General features: G+C 40.4%; 1 protein-coding gene and 2 long non-coding RNA genes across 3 annotated transcripts in view; 2 read left to right on the top strand and 1 right to left on the bottom strand.

Moving 5' to 3' along the window:
• Positions 1-1,323: 1,323 nt before the first annotated feature.
• Positions 1,324-19,749, bottom strand: gtpbp2b (GTP binding protein 2b). Its single transcript, XM_037765743.1, has 12 exons — positions 19,356-19,749; positions 17,613-17,639; positions 15,716-15,900; positions 14,494-14,605; positions 13,716-13,913; positions 12,756-12,930; positions 9,362-9,581; positions 8,724-8,859; positions 8,234-8,292; positions 5,948-6,119; positions 4,301-4,465; positions 1,324-4,211 (listed from the first exon to the last, which is right to left on the bottom strand). The coding sequence occupies exons 1-12, from the start codon at positions 19,542-19,544 to the stop codon at positions 4,017-4,019; spliced, it is 1,833 nt and encodes a 610-aa protein (XP_037621671.1). The 5' UTR covers positions 19,545-19,749; the 3' UTR covers positions 1,324-4,016.
• Positions 6,722-13,839, top strand: LOC119485964. Its single transcript, XR_005206405.1, has 3 exons — positions 6,722-7,224; positions 8,242-8,329; positions 13,704-13,839. It is a non-coding gene; the product is annotated as an uncharacterized LOC119485964 (long non-coding RNA).
• The window catches only part of LOC119485969, a 47,554-nt gene continuing 42,701 nt past the window's right edge, over positions 15,798-20,650 (top strand). Inside the window, exons 1-2 of the long non-coding RNA XR_005206410.1 lie at positions 15,798-15,932; positions 17,909-18,006. This is a non-coding gene — a long non-coding RNA (uncharacterized LOC119485969). The remainder of the gene's footprint in view (positions 15,933-17,908; positions 18,007-20,650) is intronic.

Raw genomic sequence — 20,650 nt, 5'->3', positions numbered from 1 at the left:
TACAGGATCTGGGTTAAGGAAAAGCACTTGTTTTGAAAGAGTATGAAACGGTTTTGGGTTTGGTTGTTTGGTTTTTAAATTGTTGTTTTAAAAGTTTATTTACAAGAGTAAAGTCAGAAACAGATTTTGTTTACTTTTCATTAAATTCTTGAAAAATAATCAGCAGATATGATATAGTGAAAATTAAAAATCTGTCTTTTTTTTGTGCCGAAACTGAGGACTTAATTACAAACTCCTGAAATGTGGAAGCTCAGTATTTTTTCTAATATACCGGTAGATTTTTTCATTTTCCAAATTAAAAGCCTATTCAGCTTAAAGGGACTATTTGTAACTTTGTACGCGCATAAATGTAGCGGGTCGTCACACATGCGCGCTCGCATATGCGCGTTCGCGTGTAGCCGCTGTACCCTCCTCCTCTGCCTGCTCGCCTTCACTCAGACAGCTCAGCTCGCTCCACCTCTAGACGTGAACGCGCGTTCACTCCACACTGCAGAAGAGTTAGTTTAGCTCTGAGAATATCTAGTGAATGCACAGGGGACGTTTGTGCAGAAATAACTGCTGCAGCTCCTCCAGACCAACAGAGGTTTTCCGTGTCTTGGGAAGTAACGGAGCTCTACAGAGATTTACGTTGTCTTCTCGTTACCGACCGGGTGCCGGTGTCTCCTCTGCTCTCTCCGGCTGCGGGCGGAGAGAGCAGGGAGACACGCTGGAGAGCCCCGCTGCCTCAGCCTGCATTTAGGCAGGAAAAGCCAACACTAGGATCAGATCTAAATCATGTTCATGGAGAGACCTTCGTCTGGTCAGCTAACATTACTGCCAAGCAGCTGAAATATAGAGTGATATTGTGCTTTTAGCTGACTTGTGTCGCCTCACTGTTTTGAGTGATGCTCGTTCATGTCTATTTAGAGCGAGCAAGCGCGAGCCCGACGCTGACTTTCGTTGATTTCACGGTCACAGGTGTCGCTGTTAAGAAGCATTTCTGAAAGTTACAAATAGTCCCTTTAAATTGACTCCAAAGATGTCTTTAAATCACAGGATGCAAGTTCTGTTTTGTTCACTTTTGATTTAGCCAGGCTAGCAGTTGCCACCTGCTTCCAGTCTTTGTGCTGTGCTAAGCTAAGCTAAACACATCCTGGACCTCTCTCTGCTCTGGACACAGATATGAAACTGATATCTTCATGTCTCACTCTGGGGAAGATGGAGAACGGGACGATTTTTCAAAAATAAACAAATAATTCACACCTTCTGTCCTCACGGCTCCATTTTTACGTCCTGCATAAATATAAATAATATTAAAATAACAGAAGGAATCTATTTCAGTCATGTTGTTTCAACCGTTTATTTATTAGAAGGACAGTCAGGAAAAACAAACTGATAAATCCACTCTTTATTAAAGTTTCAGCTGTTTTGTGTCAGACGGTCGTCTCACACTTTGACCTCTCAGCTCAGCGTCCACGTCGTCATCGTTCAGCAGAATCGGCCGACGCAGATCAACACTGCGGATCCGCTCACTGGCTTCAACACACATGCAGAATCAGAATACAAAGTGCAAAGAACTCCATTTGAACAGTAAGCAGTTTCAAATGCTACACAGGATCCATGGAAAGTACATTCGATATTTAGGTTTACAATTGCACAGAACCTCAGAAAAAATCAAATTAAAAACAATTTCAACACTGGATATATTATTTTATACTTTAAATGAGAAGATTAAGAGGTTTTTTTTCTGCCAGTCAAAGAGCATGCAGGTTATGTTTAGCTGCAATAAGCTGCCTGGTACATCAAACCTTCTAAACATGAACGGATAATCAGAACAAACTGGAAACCAAGATGCAAATATTTCAGTGTCAGTCATTTGTAAATGCAGATATTGAATGTACAGGCTTCAACAGTTCAAAAACAACTCGAGCTAAAGAGCTGAACAGACGGCATGAATCTCAACAAAGTGAACGTACAGTAAGGCTGTAAAGTAGAAAACCAACGCTTTTTGTCCAAAAACATTGTTCAGCTGCATTGTTTTATTTAATAATACATTTATCTGAACGGCTCCCTCCAATATTTCATCAATGCATCAACCTCCAGAATTGTGGTTTATTATTTATTATGGACTGGTTATTAATACCAGGCTGAATTGAGAAAAAAAAAAGGGGGGAAACATCAACTGGTTTCTGTCTGTAAGTGATCCAGAGCCACGCTGGACTGGACAGAAGGGATTCGTCATAATGATTAAAAGTAAATAAAGTGCAAAAGAACGGAGCATAATAGAATGAGGTGGGTTTTTTCAGATTGCGGTATTCAACTCAGAGACTTCTAACCCCGAATCACATGAGTCTGAACTCTTGTGGCCTGTTTGGAGCTCTGCAGGTGTCAAGAGTCATTTTGTTTTAACTTGTGCACACAAATAAGTCATTTATGCTCTCAAATTAATCACAAGTGAGCAGAAGTAACATGCGAGCCAGCCACAATAGCCCACTCTCCAACTGGCAGTTAGCAAGCCACTGCAGGTTTACTGCAGGTTTACTGAAGAGACGTACTTGTACCACTGGCTGCATCTTTTTTAGCAGTTTACTGTATACTCCAGCAGAGCAGCTTTAAATTAAACTGGATTGTGTGACGCAGCTAAGATGACAGCGTCCTCCATTTTGGAGTCTAGATCTCAGTTTCTTTCACTGTCACGTTGGATTTCTATTGGTCGTTGGCGCAAATTCTCGCGTCTAATTTAACCAAAGTTGAAAGCAAAGTGAAAATCAAAAATGGGGGCTTTATTTTGACTCAGCAAGTTTGTGACTCGAAGGAACAAGATAGTAACTTGTGCAGCAAGTTAGTGACTCGTGCGGACAAGTTAAAGGGGAATTTATTTCGACGCCACAAATCTGTTATCCGGTGAAATCTGTTTAAGTGTTTTGTCTTCAAAATCAAAACAAAACAAAACTGTGTCTAGTCTGTGTTGTTGAAACTAGTCCTGAGACAATTAGTTAATTATTAATTGACATAAAACCTTTATAATCTAATCCTAAATCACTTATCAAGGTCTCTGTTTCAGGTTAAACTTTCTCCGATGTGAGGATGTGCTGCTTTTCTCTGTTTTAGATTATTGTAAACTGAATATCTTTGAGATTTCTGACAAAACAAGACATTTGAAGATGTCATCTTGGGACAATTTTTGCTATTTTCTGAAATTCTATAGACCAAATGATTAACTGATTAAGCTAATATATATTTAACAGATTTATTAATAATGAAAATAAATGTTACATTCAATGTTGCTTCGCTTTATAAAAATAACCCTTTAACTGTATTTCCTACTTCTACATTAACTTGGTGCCGATTCAAGAGCACATATTTCTTGTTTGTCCACACAAACTAACAAACTGACAAAATGACGCCCACCGTGCTCCGTGGAAAACAGCGATATATGAAGTTTATGGGCTGAAACATGCAAAAATCACCATTATGGTCCTAAATGTGTGATGAGAAGACACCTCAGACTGTTGAAAAGAAACTACAACTCCTTCTGGAAATAATCCCCCTCTCCAGGTTTAGTTTGAGCGTGTGTGGAGATGTTGTGTTTGAGAGCAAACAGAGAGTTCAGTCCTTCCCGTGCAGCAGCGATCCAGTGTTACATCTCCTCTCCTCGTCTGACGTGCCACTTTAAAACCATTCCTCCTCAAATCCCCCCCAAAAATAATCCTGCCGTCGTCTCATGACGGCCGCACGAAGAAAAAGGAGCCTCTTAAATCAAACTGTGGCACAACATCAGATTAAGCGTCTGTCTTAAATCCACTGAGGTCAGCCAGCTTTAACTCAAGACACGAACGTCTGCTGGGAGGAAGATGATGATGATGATGCACTCTCTGGCAGCACAGCAGGAGCGAACGAGGACAGAAGTATAGATCCAGGACGGGAGGATTAATACGCCGACATGTGGCGGGAGAGGGAAGCCGATCAGAGATGCACTGATGACGTCTGACCAGTCAAAGTTCTCACGGAGCTCAACATCTGTCAGATGGAGGTCTTTAATGCTCCTGCAGGTTCTGGTCGTGGTTCTGGTTCTGGTCGTGGTTCTGTGAAGCGGGCAGCAGGCGGGTGACATGCCCGATGCCTTTGGTGACGCCCTCCCTGAAGAGCAGCTTGGCGCCCAGTCGCAGGTACTCGGGATGTTTGATGAAGCAGAAACGAACCACGGCTCTCTCACCTGTACGCAGCTCGTCCTGCAGCAGAGAGAGAGGAGGTCACGTGTAGTTACATAAAGCAGCCACAAGACGGCGACCACGTGCTTCATACCATCTATCATACCGACCTTCCCATGAAGGCACTCCACAGTGGCCGTCTGCCTGACGTTGCCCACATGCACGGTGACCTGTGACCCCCGGCGGAAGGTCTTAGCGTGGAAGAGCAGGACGATGGCGGCTTCAAACTGACAGCAGATGGTCGGGTTCATCTTGGGACTGACCATCACCATACCCTGCAACAGCCAATCACACATCACTGTCATCGCGTGCTGTCATCACACGCTATGACATCTCTGACTCAGCTGTACGCTGAGCTTGATGTTTGCATGTTAACGTTTGCCGTGTTAGAAAGCTAAACGTATGTCAGTGGAAACGCTACCATGGAAACATTGTAATGATCATTTTAGCAGAACATGCTAACGTTATGATTACTGTTGGTGCATCACTTTGGTTCAGACTGAGCAGTCTCAACAACTACTGGATGGATTGTCATGAACTTTGGTGATCCTCATCTAGCGCCATCATCAGGTCAACATTTGAATGTGTCCAACACTTTTATTTATGACCAAATACCTGCAGAACTAATGACATTAACGTGGCATAACAAAATAATTGAACACAAAGCAACACAGAGTCAAGAAACCTCTTACAGGGTTTTTATCTGTTCAAAATGTACCTTAAAGGGAGATTTGTCAAGTATTTAACTCTCTTATCAACATGGGAGTGGACAAATATGCTGCTTTATGCAAATGTATGTATATATTTATTATTGGAAATCAATTAACAACACAAAACAATGACAAATATTGTCCAGACACCCTCACAGGTACTGCATTTAGCATAGAAAATATGCTTAAATCATAACATGGCAAACTGCAGCCCAACAGGCAACAACAGCTGTCAGTGTGTCAGTGTGCTGACTTGACTATGACTTGCCCCAAACTGCATGTGATTATCATAAAGTGGGCATGTCTGTAAAGGGGAGACTCGTGGGTACCCATAGAACCCATTTTCCTATTTTAGCGTAAGTTTGGAGCGTTATTTATCCTCCTTCACAACAAGCTAGTATGACCTCGGTACCAATAGATTCCTTAGGTTCTAGTTTCATATGATGCCAGTATCTTCACTCTAGATTAAAAACTACAACCTCCGAAATATCGATTGCATTAATACTTTAGTGCAAATTTGTTTTAACGCCACTAATTTCTTTAACGGTTATTGTTAACGGATGTGGCTTCGATCGTACGTCCTCCTTCACCTATTTCTGTACCTACTTCAGAGCTTAAGTGTCACCTGGCTTTGACATAGACTGTATATAAGAAGTGGACGTAGTCATCGTGACGTCATCTATTGGTTTGTGGACTGTCGTTTTGAAGCCTCGAGTTTGGCATTTTGGCCGTCACTATCTTGGTTTTTTGCAACCAGAAGGGACACGAGAGAGCTCATACGAGCTAATTACAACCGAACGCTGAATAAAAGACATTTTTAGGTAACCAAGATGTTATAATTAACTTCCATGAACTGAAAACACACTGTGAAAGGGTTAGACGATGAGTCACGTCCTGCTGACACTGACAAGTTTAAGGCACTTGAACATTGGCTTCACTTCTCATACCCGGAGTTTCGCCACCTGGTGCTGGATCAGGACCAGGACAACAAGATTTTCCATTTCACGACATAAAATCATACAGTCTTTAGGTCATGTGACCTCTGACCTTGCGCAGCAGCGAGCGGTCAAAGTTCCCCAGAGCCAGCGTGGCAGCCTGTCCGGCTCTCAGCACCCTGCAGGCCGAGCGGTTCCTCTGGATGCTGCCCACCTTCAGACGCAGGAAGCGGCCCTCGTCAGTCGGACCGACCACCAACCTCTCGCCCTCCCGACACACTCCGCTGAAATACACACGGTCAGTATTATTACTGCAATACATGAAGTACAGTTACACTGCAGAGAGGGTGAAGTGGTAAAACCTGAAGATTTCCAAAGAGACACATTATGAGTTTATTTAGGAGACAAGTTTACTGTATTAACTCTTCAATGACTAACAACCTAAAAAAAGAAGCTGAAGAGAAACCACTGGGAGATAATTAATGTTTTATTTCCAACATATTTAATTCCATTTTTATTTTAGTATTATTGTAAATGGCTGGTATTATTTTCCTCCTGAAATGTTTTAATCCAGGTTCAACCAGATAATACATAACGTTTATTATTATTATTATTATTATTATTATTATTATCATTATTATTATTATTATTATTATTATGTATGATGGAGTATTAGGGCCACAAATCTGAGATTTCAAGAATAAAATTGTAAGATTGAGAGCAAAGTTGAAATATTATGAGAATATAAAATACATTTCATGTTAATTGTGATGTAAGATTACAAATTTATCTCATTATATTTCAACTTTTTCCACATATAATTACGACTTTATTCTCTAAATATTTAACCTTTATTCTAAAAATGTCCGATTTCTTTTCCCCTCACAGTGGCTCTGACACTCATCTTATGAATGTAGCTTTAATGTGCAGCAAGAAAATGAAACGGCAAGAATTAATTACCACGAATTTATCATTAAAGGATCCAAAAAAGTAACTGTAATCTCTGTGAGATTAATTGTTGGATTGATTATCGGACATACACGGATAATTAATGATGTTGTGTTGTTTCCTTCTTTAAGACATTTTTAAGAGCCATGTATTGTATTTGTGGTATTTTATCTGTGTTAGGTGTAATATGCCTCCAAGCACTAGGGGGTGTATGGTGTAGGCAGAGGCCGGTCTCAGGCAGCTCATTGAGGCCACAAGCCAGTTACCACAGGTGCAGCTGATCAGGAGAAGCAAACAGCTTTTGGCTGTTCTCTGAGGAGATCGTCTGTTTTGTGCTCTATTGTGTTTCGTATGAGGTTATTTTGTGTTTATCAAAGGATATCGTGTGCTGTTTTGTCTCAACAAGGTATTAAAAGTGACGGACACGGATGGACCTGATGGGTAAATAAACGCCATGTTATAAAGTATTGGAAAGCTGTATACTGTTTGTTCGGAGCACACGTCTAACCAACACTCACCAATCAGCAGCCAGTAGCGGCTAAATGTACAGGATGTTAGTCACTATGACATTTCTGTCACTTTTGTTATCTTAGATTTAATTCTAACTGACAAATGTCTGGTAAATATTATATGACTGTCACGATACTTGGATGCTGATTCGATATGTATTGTGAGTTCTAAGTATTGGGATTCGATATTACGATTTATTGTGATTTTTGTTCACTTTTTTAACACTGGATCATAGGAAAAAGTTGAATCATACACTTCTAGGGACTTTTAATTTGGAAAATATTTAAATTAATATAGTAAAAATGTTTGATTTTCAGCATGTATGTAGTCAGAGATGATTTTTTTTTTTGCCAGCAACCCAAAAATCAAAGAATAAAAACATTTCCCCTCACAAATTAGTGGTATTTTCTTTTCATTTATAAGGGACATGTAATGTTTTATACTTCTGGTGAATATAATACATCAATCATATTTCCATATATGTATTTTGTATATACAGTTCCCTTTGTTAACACCTTATTTTGGAAAAAAAAAGCAGTAACTTCATTCTACCTCTGCATAGACTCAAATGAAGCAAATATATGGATTCTGGCATTAGAAAAAATCAATTTCAAAATTGTAAAAAAAAAATCGTGATACATAGATTCATTTTCCCCCAAAAAAATAATACAAAAAGGCAACTACTCTAGAAATAACTTATTTGCTGGCTTATCTAATCTAATAACAAAATGAATTTAAACATAGATGCAGGCAAATACCTTTCTCTGTAGTTAATTATTCCTACATTCTTTATATCTTCCAGTGACTTCAGTGTCTTGTGTTGTTCACTCTAAAGTTACAAATAGCCTGCCTGTACTTTTCAAACAACAGATACTTTTCCAATTTAAACTCTTGTTTGAATTGAATCCAAACCCTAGGATGATCTGTGTTGTGTTCTCACCTGTACAGAGTTCCTCCCACCACAGTCCCAACATCAGGAACCGAGTAGATCTCATCCACCTGCAGACACACACACATCATGGAAATCTTCTATCAGGTGAGCCAGATCAACATCTTCCTTTCAATGTTTTCTCATAGTTGCACTTTTATGAACCTGCTTTGGTGTTTTTCTTTCGTACATTTTCTTCTAACTTCTTGTAACTTTAACATTTTTATTGCGTATAATTTTAGTTTAATCATTAAGGTATAATTATTCTCTTATTGTTGTTTTTTACTGCTGTCAATGAATTTTGACTTTATGTAAAACCATAGACTGTATATAAGAAATGGACGTAGTCACTGTGACGTCACCCATTGGTTCGTGGACTGCCGTTTTGAAGCCTTGAGTTCGGCATTTTGGCTGTTGCCATCTTGGTTTTTAGTCTTGGCGTGCGTGCGTGCGTGCGTGCGTGCGTGCGTGCGTGCGTGCGTGCGTGCGTGCGTGCGTGTACCTGGAACTCGGTGAGCTGCTGCATCAGCTCCTCCTGCTCCTTGCTGTTGCTCAGTGGAGGGAGGATGTTCAAGAAAACCTTCAGGAGGTCCAGACTCTCTCCAGACACACTGGACAGGGTGAAGATGGGCGTGATGCTGCACACACACACACACACACGGAAACATTAATCATACTGACAGTTACTCCAGTTTCACTCAAGTCTGAAAGCATAACATGAAGATAACCACGATGACGTTATCTTCTCTTTCTGAGTGTCTGCCGTCGCTACATCAAAACCAGCTGATGGGTTACACCGGTGTTCTGACTCTGCGTCCATCTGCAGCAGGTGACCTGTACTTTCTCTACTGTCACACCTGAAACATTCAGTTATGTCCTTCACAGAGACCCGGCTTACCTTAACCCCAGATTAACTGTTGTAGTAGTATTGGTAGTATTTGTATTTGTACCCACCATTCAGACGGAGTGAACTGCTGCAGTAGTAGTATTCATAGTAGTAGTATATATACCCACCATGCAGACTTAGTGAACTGCTACACTAGTAGTAGTAGTAGTAGTAGTAGTAGTAGTATCTGTACCCACCATGCAGACTGAGTGAACTGCTGCAGTAGTAGTAGTATTGGTAGTATTTGTACCCACCATTCAGACTGAGTGAACTGCTGTGCGGCCGTCACGGCGTCGTCGGGGTTGGACACCACCATCGGCACCTTGTTGCAGCCCGGCTGCTTCAGGACTCGCTCCAGCTGCCGGACGGTTCTCTCCACGGTGCCGCGAGAGCACAGGTCCACTTTACTGACCACGATGAAGATGGGAACTTTCAGCGCCATGGCTAGGCCCAGGTGCTCCCGGGTCGTACCGGCTGGACGGAGGAGAGCGGGAACACTGTGAGCATACTGACATCAAAATAAAATAATTCATTACCCAGAAACCATCTGGCAGGTACCAGGAGAGAATAACACACTAACAGTGTTTTTATGATTAAATTTAAAATCATTATCTTTGAATATTTTGCGGGGAGAAATCTAAATGCAACTAAATATTGTCTCATGACTGAACTCTCAGATTGAAACAGAAGATACAAAGTTAAAGTACAATTTAACTTTACTGTTAAGACCTTTTTAATACCACGTAGAATGTAGTTTGATACCTGTTTCATGGTCATAAGTAGGAACGATATGACCTAGAATTATTTATTTTAATGTCACATTTTTATCAGTACTTCCCAGCAGTATATTACAATAATTTCTAATTATATAAATAATTAAATTAATTTGACCTGGATAAGTGGTATAAACTGGATGGCTGGATTAACTAATTAAAAAGTTAATATAAGTTTTTACTAAAATCTTCACTTGTCAATGAGCTTCCTAGTTACTGTAGCCAACAGTAGTTCGCAATCAGAAACATTTTATAACTAAAATATAACTAACATTACTGTGAACAGAGACAAGATTTAACACTTTTGTAAATTAAATTTAAGACTTTTTAAAACTGTCTAAGGTCTTTCTTTGGGGGGGGATTAGAGGAGCAAAAATCAGGTGATTAATCGATTAATAGACTGACAGAAAGTCTCTTTTTTTTTTTACCACTTTGATAATCAGTTAAGCAAACAATGTCAAAGGTCTATATTTTCAAATTAGGGATGCACCGATACCAATACTGGATCTGATATCTGGTCGATACTGACTCAAATAGCTGTATCGGATATCGGTGACATTGGGGCCGATCTATTCAATTCAGATCAATGTCTATATACTATATGCATTATATACTGGAATTTTAATTCCTGTGTAAGTTTTGACCAATGTGTTGCTGCATTAAATTGAATAGTAATTCCTGTTAATTTTGAAGATTTGTTTACCAAGTTGTTGGTGTACTATTTATTATTTTAATAATAAATAACTATTTAGTAAATTTATATCTATGTATTTATTTGTTACATTTTGTTTTAAAAAGTTAAGAAAGCGATGTTTAAGTCAAGCCTGATGTTGCCTTACACATAAAAGAATGATTACTTTCACACAGTGAGGCGTACAGCTTATTAATTAAACACTGGTATCAGATCGGTACTCAGTACCAGCTGATACCCAAAGCCCAGGCATTTCTATCGGTACTGAAATGCTTAGTCATTGTGAAATATTAAAAGATAACTGAAACCTTAAATCCTGATTTGTACTCAGTATATAAATACAATCTGAACTTTCTGAGTTACAGAGACAAAGCTTTTAGTTCATATAATAAACCAACTCTGACTCTCTGAATGAGTGTGACCTCATCTTGACATGGATCACTTCTGCCCTCTAGTGGTGACTTTACGGTGTCGTTTTTAATTTCTCCTCCAGCACTGAAAGCAGAGGAGAACTTATTAATTTTGCTTCAAGAAATAATGTAGAAAAAATACTACAGACACTTCATAAATCCATATTTGGAAAATAATTTACAAAGATTGTGAAACATCAAAAAACACTGTTGTTCTTCTGTATTACAGCTTTGTGGGAGACGCTGCAGGTCAGTCAGCAGGACTGCTTTATGGTAATAATGGATGAACAGGAAGGATTAGGGCTGAAACAATTAGTTCACTAACTGATTAGTTGATTGACAGAAAATTATCGCAACTATTGTATTGACAAATCCTCCCCTTGGGCTCTGAGAGACTTTTACAATAATTTACATTTTATATACCAAACTATAAAATATTTTTGGCATCATTGGGCAAAAATTCCATAATAACCTTTCAGCATATTGTAATTCAAGTGTTCTGAGAGAAAACTAGACTTCTGCACCTCCTCATGGCTCTGTTTTCAGGCTTAAAGACATCCCGTGACGGAAGACTTTGACCAATCACAGCTCATTTTAGACAGAGAGCATCCCTATTGGCTGTGCTCCGGCTGGTGGGCGGTGCTTGGTACAGCTAAACAGTACACTACAAGATGTTTCTGAAAACATTTGAGTTGAGAAATAGGCATTACAGTAACAGAATATTGATTCATATTTGATCAGCGCTGCCTAGTTTGACTGTTTGATCAGAATTTCGCGAGTGATTGACAGCTGCTCAGAGACGGCAAGACTCCAGCTCGGCTCTGATTGGTTGTTTTGCTCTGGTCAGTGTGGCATGAGGAAAAAATAGATGTTGAATCTCTAGAGGAGACGCAGCTGACACGCAGCCGAGCCGCGCCGCTCAAGCGGGCAGTGTGGCTGTTCCAACCTGTTAACACGGCTGCCAAAACAAAAAGCAAAAGGTTCCGCGACGCACACACGCTGCTCACGCGTCCAGTGTGTCCCTGCCATTAGTTGCACGTCTTAACACAATATTGTTGCATAAATGTGATAAAGTACCTTCACGATATCTACTGTGTACTAATATGTATTGTACCAGGACAGACGATTTCATATCGCCCACCCCGACCAGTAGCCAGGACATCTCATATCACCACACACTAGGGCTGCACGATTAATATGATCAATATTGAGATCAGGATTATTTATCAGGATTATTCATTGATTTTAGGGACAAAATATTTTTTCTGCACTTTCACATTTAAATAAACAGAATACTGCTTTCTAGGGCTAGACCCGAATATCTGACTATTTGGACGGGTTCATTGGGGAGGTAGCCTTTTCGGTTTTCAATTTTAGGATTCGGATATTAGGGGTTTTTTTTGTGGGTTTTTTTGCACAGAAACATTAGCCTCTAAACAACGCCGTTTGGGCGGAGAGGGCCCGCAAACATGACTTTGAGGTAGGGCTACAACAATTCCATTACTAACAATCATTGAAACTTCGAGAGGAGATGCTGTCACGGCTGGCTGTTAGTTTAGGAAGCGCTTGATTTGATATGCAGCAGAGTTTTCTATAAGCGCAGCCCACATTTTAAACGCCAATATCGCAGTCGATCATGTTCATTTAATTTTGGGAAGCCAAAATCGTGATCACGATTAATATTCGATTAATTGTGTAGCTCTACCACACACACTCAGAAATGTTCTGATGTCGTTGCTTCCTGTACTGTAGGTAACGTGTGGCTGCAGCTCACCGATGCCGGTGTTGGCGCTCACCACCAGCATGGCAAAGTCGGGGCAGTAGCTGGTGAGGCCGAAGATGGTCGTCTTCAGGTACTTGTGGTGCCCGGCCAGATCGATGAAGGTGATCATCTTGGAGGAGCTCTCACAGATCTCCTCAGCTGTTCGAGACTCGCTGTAGTTCACAACCTGCACCAGACGACAGATTGTCAGATTTTTTTTGGTATCGGTGTGAAAAAAATCTGAATTATTAAAATATATTGATCAGCTTGAACTATAAATTGGATATAAGCAGATACTCAATGCAAGACTCACAAAGGAAGCATTTACTGCACGGCTATTGTACAGAATTATATTAAACTGTTCTGGTGATTTTTGATATTTAGTAGTTTTGTTAAGGTTTCAGTTTGGGACTCGAAGCTCTTCACATTGGCCGCTCCTCATTTGCATAAAGTTGCGGTCAGTGTTGCCAACTTGGTGAATTTCTCTCTAGATTTAGGGACTTTTGATGCTAGTTAGCAGTTAAAGCTGCTAGGTGCTTTCATTGAAAAGAGTTGAGAACACTTGGCTGGGTTTTTCGGTTAAATCATTTAAAAAACAAAATCTGTCAGTCTGTCTCCAGAGCTGCCGCCCTCTCTGAGCGCTCTTCTGCCGGCAAAGTGGTCTCCCAGCGGCAGGAAGGAGTCTGATAAACAATAAATTCATCAAATTCAGTGCCCCATATTGCTATTTTCAAAGCTACTGTAGCTAGCTGTGCCATATTCGTCGCCGCTGCGTCGAGGCTGTTGTCATATGGAAGTAGGCGTGGTTTCATCTCTCAGCCCCGCACCTTGTCAACTTTTTAGCATTTTTCATGTTTATGCAGTGGGTGGACTTAGGCTCAGATCTGGGGGTGAAGTTGCTATATATATATATAATAATTATATATCTAACATCCTCTCTCTCTCTCTCTCTGTCACCAGTGTGCTGCTCACCTCTCCTTTGCTGTTGAAGCCCAGGATCTCGAAGCTGATGCTGGAGGTGCGTCCGGTCTGGATCTCGTGCAGATGTCTGAAGAGGTTTAGCCGTGCACGGCCTCGCCCGTTGTCCAGCTCGCCCTGCGTCAGGACGCCCAGCAGGGTCGACTTCCCCGAGTCCACGTTCCCCAGAACCGCCACCCGCAGGTCCAGGAACTGTCCCAGTCCAAAACAACATGACGGAGAAGAGGGATCATTTTTGAGGTGAGGTACGTCATGTAGTGGTCCCTTTTTGTGTCTTTGGGCATTATCAAACCTGTGTTGTTTAGTCCTGTTGAATCGGACTCTGGTGTGAACCAAAACAACCGCATTAAGACCCTTAAGAGGAAGTGGTCTCGCTACGGACACAAACGAACTCTGGAGCAGTTTGTTTGTGGTGAACCGGCGATGCGACCTCGATCTGACAAGGCAAACTCTGCAAGTTTGAGCTAAATGGCTCCTGTAGCCAGGTGAGCCTTGCATTCTGGGGTGACTGACATACATAGTTGCTAGCAGCTGGCTGGAGGATGATGTGATGTCTGACCTGAACTAGCTTCTTGATATTTGGGCTGATAGGAACTCCTTCAGGATGTTCTTCCTGTGTCTGCTGTCTCGCAACCAATGAGAGGAGAGAACGTTCTCATCTGGCTTTTAGTTCAACTCATCCACTGATTCAGACCGGAACAAACAAACTCAAGGTTTGAAAATGCCCTTAAATACATACACATCAGGAAAACCAGGACCTAGAGACTCTCACCTGCTGATCATCAGGAACTTTTCGAACTAGGACTTCTGCGATTTTGCGGGCGTTTCTGTCCAAGTCGTAGTCCACCTCCCTCTCTCGGAGGAGAGTGATGTCGGCACCGACTCTGATGAGACAAAGAGGGAAGACCTGATCAGACAAATTACAACTCACAACACAGCGCTGCATTCAGTTAATACCAAAAGCCCCTTTTCAACTGCAGGAACTTTCCCCCGGAACCAAGAACCTTTTGAGGAACTCATTGTGTTATGACCACAGGGACCAGCGTCTAAATTAAGTTCCAGGAATATTTTACCCCCCAAAAAGGCCCTGGTCGGGGGTTAGTACTTCAAGTTATCTACAAGTTCAGGATGAGTGGAGAGCATTTCTTTTTGTTTGATAACATTATAAGTAAAGTTAGGCTCTGCTGTCGGCTTCCCGACTCTTTTTTAAAAAAGAGAGAGAGATCCCGTGAGCTGAGAGGTAGTAGAGACAGACAGCACAGTGGCTGTGAATGAAGAGTTATTTTCTGATTGTTTCACGGGAGTTAAGATCTAAAGCACAAATATATAATCATTAAGCACTCAACAGATGATTTACTGTGGTGACAGACACTCTAAGATTCATTTTTCTCCGCTGCAATTCATTCATTACATCCAACGTGCATCATGCAGCAGTAAATGTCGTCGCAGTGAGACAAAACCTAAAGTCATGTTGACCTTGATAAAATCAATAATAATAATAAATTCAACTTATATAGCGCTTTTCTGGAACTCAAAGACGCTTAACAATATAAACGGGTAATGAAGTTGAGAAGTTGAGATCCTGCTAACAGACAAACAAACAAACAAACCAACAAACCAACGCCAGTGAAAACAGCGAACAGGGAATTATTAATTAATTAAATAATTCCCTCTTTATTTCTGCCACAGTGCAGCTCTGCTCTGATGACACATCTTTAACAGGTGTTTTATTCATATTTTATTGTTTCTTTATAATAGAGCAGAACAGGCAGCCGGCAGCCTTTCATGGCACTTTTAGGGGCGTAGATTATGCTAATGATCACATCTCAACAGCTCCTCATGAGCAGTTCATCAGGCTGAAACGAGTGAAAGGTTTGTCCAGTTAAACACAAACAAACCTCACAGAAAAAGGTTTAGGATAACAATATTAAAATGTTCTGTAATGCTGAATCTCCCATGTTCAAAGCTCATAAAACTCATAAAAAGAAACCTACTTCTCTGCCATCCTCTTTAAGGTCTTGAGCGAGGCCTTCATGTCGGCATCGGTCAGGCCGACCAGCAGGCCGTTGTCTTCCACTCCGATCTGGTAGACGGCCTCACCGCGGCCCTCCTGCAGACGCCACTTCAGCTGTGTGGCCAGATGCTCGAAGCGATACTGGGTGGGATTAACCAGCTTCAACTACGACAACAGCAGAAAGAGATACATGATGGGTAAATATCCACAGAGCACACAGTTTATTGGAACAGTAAACTTCACTGTAAATAAGAGCCTTACTGATATATTCCCTGCAGCGTTGCAACAAACGATTATTTTCAATCAATCTGCCGACTATTTTCATTGTAAAATGTCCCTCTCCCTCAGTGAGCAACTCCAGAGTCTGAAAAATGAAGCCAATGCTGAAGTGCCTTAAACTTGCATTCTTTCTAACAGCCAGCAGGGGGCGACTCCTCTGGTTGCAAAAAGAAGTCTGATTGTATAGAAGTCTATGAGAAAATGACCCTACTTCTCACTTGATTTATTACCTCAGTAAACATTGTAAACATTGTAAACATGAGTTTATGGTCTCAATCGCTAGTTTCAAGTCTTCTTCAATACAGCATGATGTTCATTTAGTAAATTATAGTCCCATTTAGAGTCAAATAGACCAGAAAGCAGGGGATGCTTTAGGTTAGGCTACTTTGTGATTGACAGGTCGCTACCACGGCGTTGTCCGGTCTGGGAGTTGTCCGTGTTGTTGTCTTAGAACTTTAACCCTTTCACAGTGTGTTTTCAGTTCATGAAAGTTAATTATAATCTTTTTGGTTGCCTAAACATGTATTATTCAGCGTTCGGATGTACTTAGCTCCACACTCTCGTGTCTCTACTGGTTGTAAATAACCAAGATGGCAACAGCCAAAATGCCAAACTCGAGGCTTCAAAACGGCAGTCCACAGACCAATGGGTGATGTCACGGTGACTACGTCCACTTCTTATATACAGTCTATGATCTTGCTACATATCTTGCAGATGGATGGATATAAAAAATGTTTGATTAAGTTTTGTGTATAAGTAAAAAAATAGATATCAGATACAGGCCTATCCGTCAAAAATGTATCAAACTAGTAAAATAACATTTACATGAACATAAAAATGCAACTTAAAAAACATGAATGTAATGCAATCCATTTTCTTTTTAGATCTGCCAACATAAACACATATAAATGCAGTATAAGGTAAAATAATAATATTTAAAGTGTAACAACACACAGTGTTTGATGGTACAAAATCATACTGAGATTTACCGATGAGACTAATTAAATGAAGGTAAAAATGTAAAGTTTGTCCTGAGGGTGGCCCAAGAGGAAAAGTCATTAAAATGTAAATCTATTGGTCGAGGGATGTCGGTCCAGACAAAAGTGTTGGACAGACAGACTGACGGCTGACCAACCATCATTGATTAAAGATGATTTATAAAGCTGTAGGAATATTAAACCCTTAATGCTCTCTAACAGTAGCAATGCAATGTTTGATTGTGTTTTTCCTCTAAACTCCAGAGATACAGTCTGTTACAGTCTTCTTAAGATAAGAAAGTCCATAAACACAGATGACAGAAATACAAAGTCTGATAGTTTTAATGGAGGCTATTTAACTGTATGGGTGAGGCTGCTAAGATGTTTATCAGAGGGCAGCGATCACTGCTGAGTGAGACGAGAGACAAGAGTCAAACCATGAACTAAAATCCAATCAAAGTGGTAACAGTAAAAACACAACTTAACATCACCTCAATATTCTCTCAGAGCTCAGAGAGAAATTATAGTATACAAAATACATTCAGCATGTTCTGCAGTTTAAATTTTGGTGTGAAAAACCTGCATTACGCTAAATGAGGCAGGAAATGAAGAGTTCATTACCTTGTACTCAATGTTTCCTTCTTCAGCCTGGAAACAGAGGAGAGAAAGAAGACATATGAGGACACTTGACGACAGATTAATGTCAAAAAGACTGGACTTAACATTGTATACACTATATGGCCAAAAGTACATGTCCACAGTGTACTTTCTGTCTGATTCTGTTTTACCTCAGTTCTAATGAAGAGAAATCTTAATGCTGCAGCACACAATGATATTTTAGACAATAGTGTTCTTCCAGCTTTGTCTGAACAGTTTGTGTTTGTCTCTTTCCTGTTTCAACACAAAAACAGCTTCAGAAATGGTTTTCCCAGTTTGGTGTGGAAGAATCTGACTGGTCTGCACAGAGCCCTGAACTCAACCCCCATCCAACACCTTCAGGATGTCCTTCAGTACAGTAGGTGGCTTATTGCTCACCGCACACAGTGACGTGAGAAGACTTTATAAAGGGTTTCTTAACTATGACACATGACATTTTGCCAAACAACACTCCTAAGTGCTGAAAACATTTTCTGTTATTAATTTTGAGGACCCATTTCTGTCTCACCAAGCAACCGGCAATAGTAATTACTACTATACTATAATGGTATAGTACTGTAGTAATACTATAGGTGATGTATATCACATGTTTTTAGCTAACTGTATTTAGTAACACCACAGCCCATTGTGTGAGCAGTAACATGCACCTTGCCCCGCTGCGTGCCCATTCCTGACAAGGAGAAAATGTAAACCTAATTTCATTAACTATTCACGCAATTTAAAGTTTATTTTTTTATTAATTGTCAATAATCAATAGATCAGTCACTATACAGGGAAAGTTGATTTTTGTTTTTCTGAACAACACTCACCCGTGACACAACACATCAATCAATCATACCTGACAACAACATACACACAGACAGCCACCGCTGGCCACAAAGGACCTAACTGATTCTCAATCATGGATACATAAAATTCTAATTGTAGAGAAAACAACACAGGGAGAGTATCCGCAAATAAGTCATGAAATAAGAAGAAGAAGAAGAGAAAGAAATTTAAAAAAGTAATATATATATATATTAATATATATATATATATACATAAATAAATAGAAGAAGAAAAAAATTATAATAATGATAATAATGAATAAATAAATAAAGTAAAATAAAGTTTGTTTTAATAAAGAAAAGGTTAATTAAAATATCATGCTTGACTCTGACCTTTTTCCTATATCGAACAGATGAACTTGTCTATTCGGCATAATATCTGTTTACAAAGCTACTCCTCTGCTGTCAGTCTAGTGTCTCTTTCACTGAATACAGATAAACATAAAGTCAGCTTTTACAGTGTTATGAAAAGTTTGAAGCTTAAATTAGTAAAGAAAACGCTGCTTCTTGTTGCTGAAACATATGCCGAATTATTAACTGATCTTTATTATTTCAGAAAAAACATTGAGTCAACTTCTATGACCTTTGTGCTTTAACTATTTAGACTGTTTATTTATAATTGTCAGATATGTGAGTGAGGTTTGGCGTGACGTTTGTTCTCCAGACGAGAGGACACAGCACAGTCTAGTCTACAGTCCAGCTCACAATAACAGTGTTTTACACCATATTAGACATATGTTAATGATGTGGTATGACTTATATATGTCTCTATTGAGCCTGAAACGAGCTAGAGGTTTGGTTTGCTGCAGCACTAGCTTCAGTTAGCTGGCTCGGATGATGTCCCGTTAATCCCCCGGTGCTAAAGCACGGTATGCCGTACCTCCGGAGGGAAATACGGTGGTGGTGTTTTGTTGTTCCTGTTGTTCTTTTTATTCCTTCTCTTCCTGCCTCGCTTGCCTCTTCTCGTTCGCGACTTTTTCGACGTTTTCTTCCCGTTGTTACCGGAGCCCTGTCCGTGTCTGCTGCTGTGTCCGGGCGACACTGCAGCACTCTGGGACAAATCCACCATCACTGAGCCCTCAGGGTTTCCTGGAGATCACCGTGTGAACTATAACAATGATGATGATAAAGCTCCTCTTTCTAACATCACATCTATCTAAACACACGGCCTGCCTGCGTGGAGACCTGCCGCGGAGGAGGAGGATGCTGCTCTCTCCTCAGCATCATCAACACTGTCAAGTCTGCTCTGCTTCACTACATCCCACACAGCTTCCGGTTATACTATCACACAGCTTCCGGTTATACTTCCATACAGCTTCCGGTTATTCTACCTTACAGCTTCCGGTTATACTACCACACAGCTTCCGGTTATACTTCCATACAGCTTCCGGTTATTCTACCTTACAGCTTCCGGTTATACTACCACACAGCTTCCGGTTATACTTCCATACAGCTTCCGGTTATTCTACCTTACAGCTTCCGGTTATACTACCACACAGCTTCCGGTTATACTACCACACAGCTTCCGGTTAAACTACCATACAGCTTCCGGTTAAACTACCACACAGCTTCCGGTTATACTTCCATACAGCTTCCGGTTATACTATCACACAGCTTCCGGTTATACTTCCATACAGCTTCCGGTTATACTACCATACAGCTTCCGGTTATACTACCATACAGCTTCCGGTTATACTACCACACAGCTTCCGGTTATACTTCCATACAGCTTCCGGTTATTCTACCTTACAGCTTCCGGTTATACTACCTTACAGCTTCCGGTTATACTACCATACAGCTTCCGGTTATACTACCACACAGTTTCCGGTTATACTACCATACAGCTTCCGGTTATACTACCACACAGTTTCCGGTTATACTACCACACAGTTTCCGGTTATACTACCACACAGTTTCCGGTTACAACTATTCAATTAAATTTATTTTTATATAGAGTCAAAACAGAAGTTATCTCGAGACGCTTTATATATATAACAGGTCTTAGACCGTACACCATAGTCGTAATATTACGAGAATAAAGTCATAGCTTTACGGGGAAAAAAGTCATATTACGAGCATAAAGTCATAACTTTACGAGAAAAAGTCGTATTATTACGAGAATTAAGTCATAACTTTACGAGAAAAAAATTTGTAACATTACGAGAATAAAGTCAT

Source organism: Sebastes umbrosus, chromosome 3, assembly GCF_015220745.1.
Source record: "Sebastes umbrosus isolate fSebUmb1 chromosome 3, fSebUmb1.pri, whole genome shotgun sequence".
NCBI lineage: Eukaryota > Metazoa > Chordata > Actinopteri > Perciformes > Sebastidae > Sebastes > Sebastes umbrosus.
Note: the sequence above shows the minus strand (reverse complement) of the source record. Positions and strands in the feature narration are given on the sequence as shown.

Coding starts and splice junctions, on each gene's coding strand:
- gtpbp2b (XM_037765743.1), bottom strand. CDS start 19,544: ATGGTGGATTTGTCCCAGAGTGCTGCAGTGTCGCCCGGACACAGCAGC. Junction 13,914..14,493: donor AAGTTCCTGATGATCAGCAG/GTGAGAGTCTCT, acceptor GGACTGGGACAG/TTCCTGGACCTGCGGGTGGC. Junction 8,860..9,361: donor CAGTTCACTCAGTCTGAATG/GTGGGTACAAAT, acceptor GTGTGTGTGCAG/CATCACGCCCATCTTCACCC.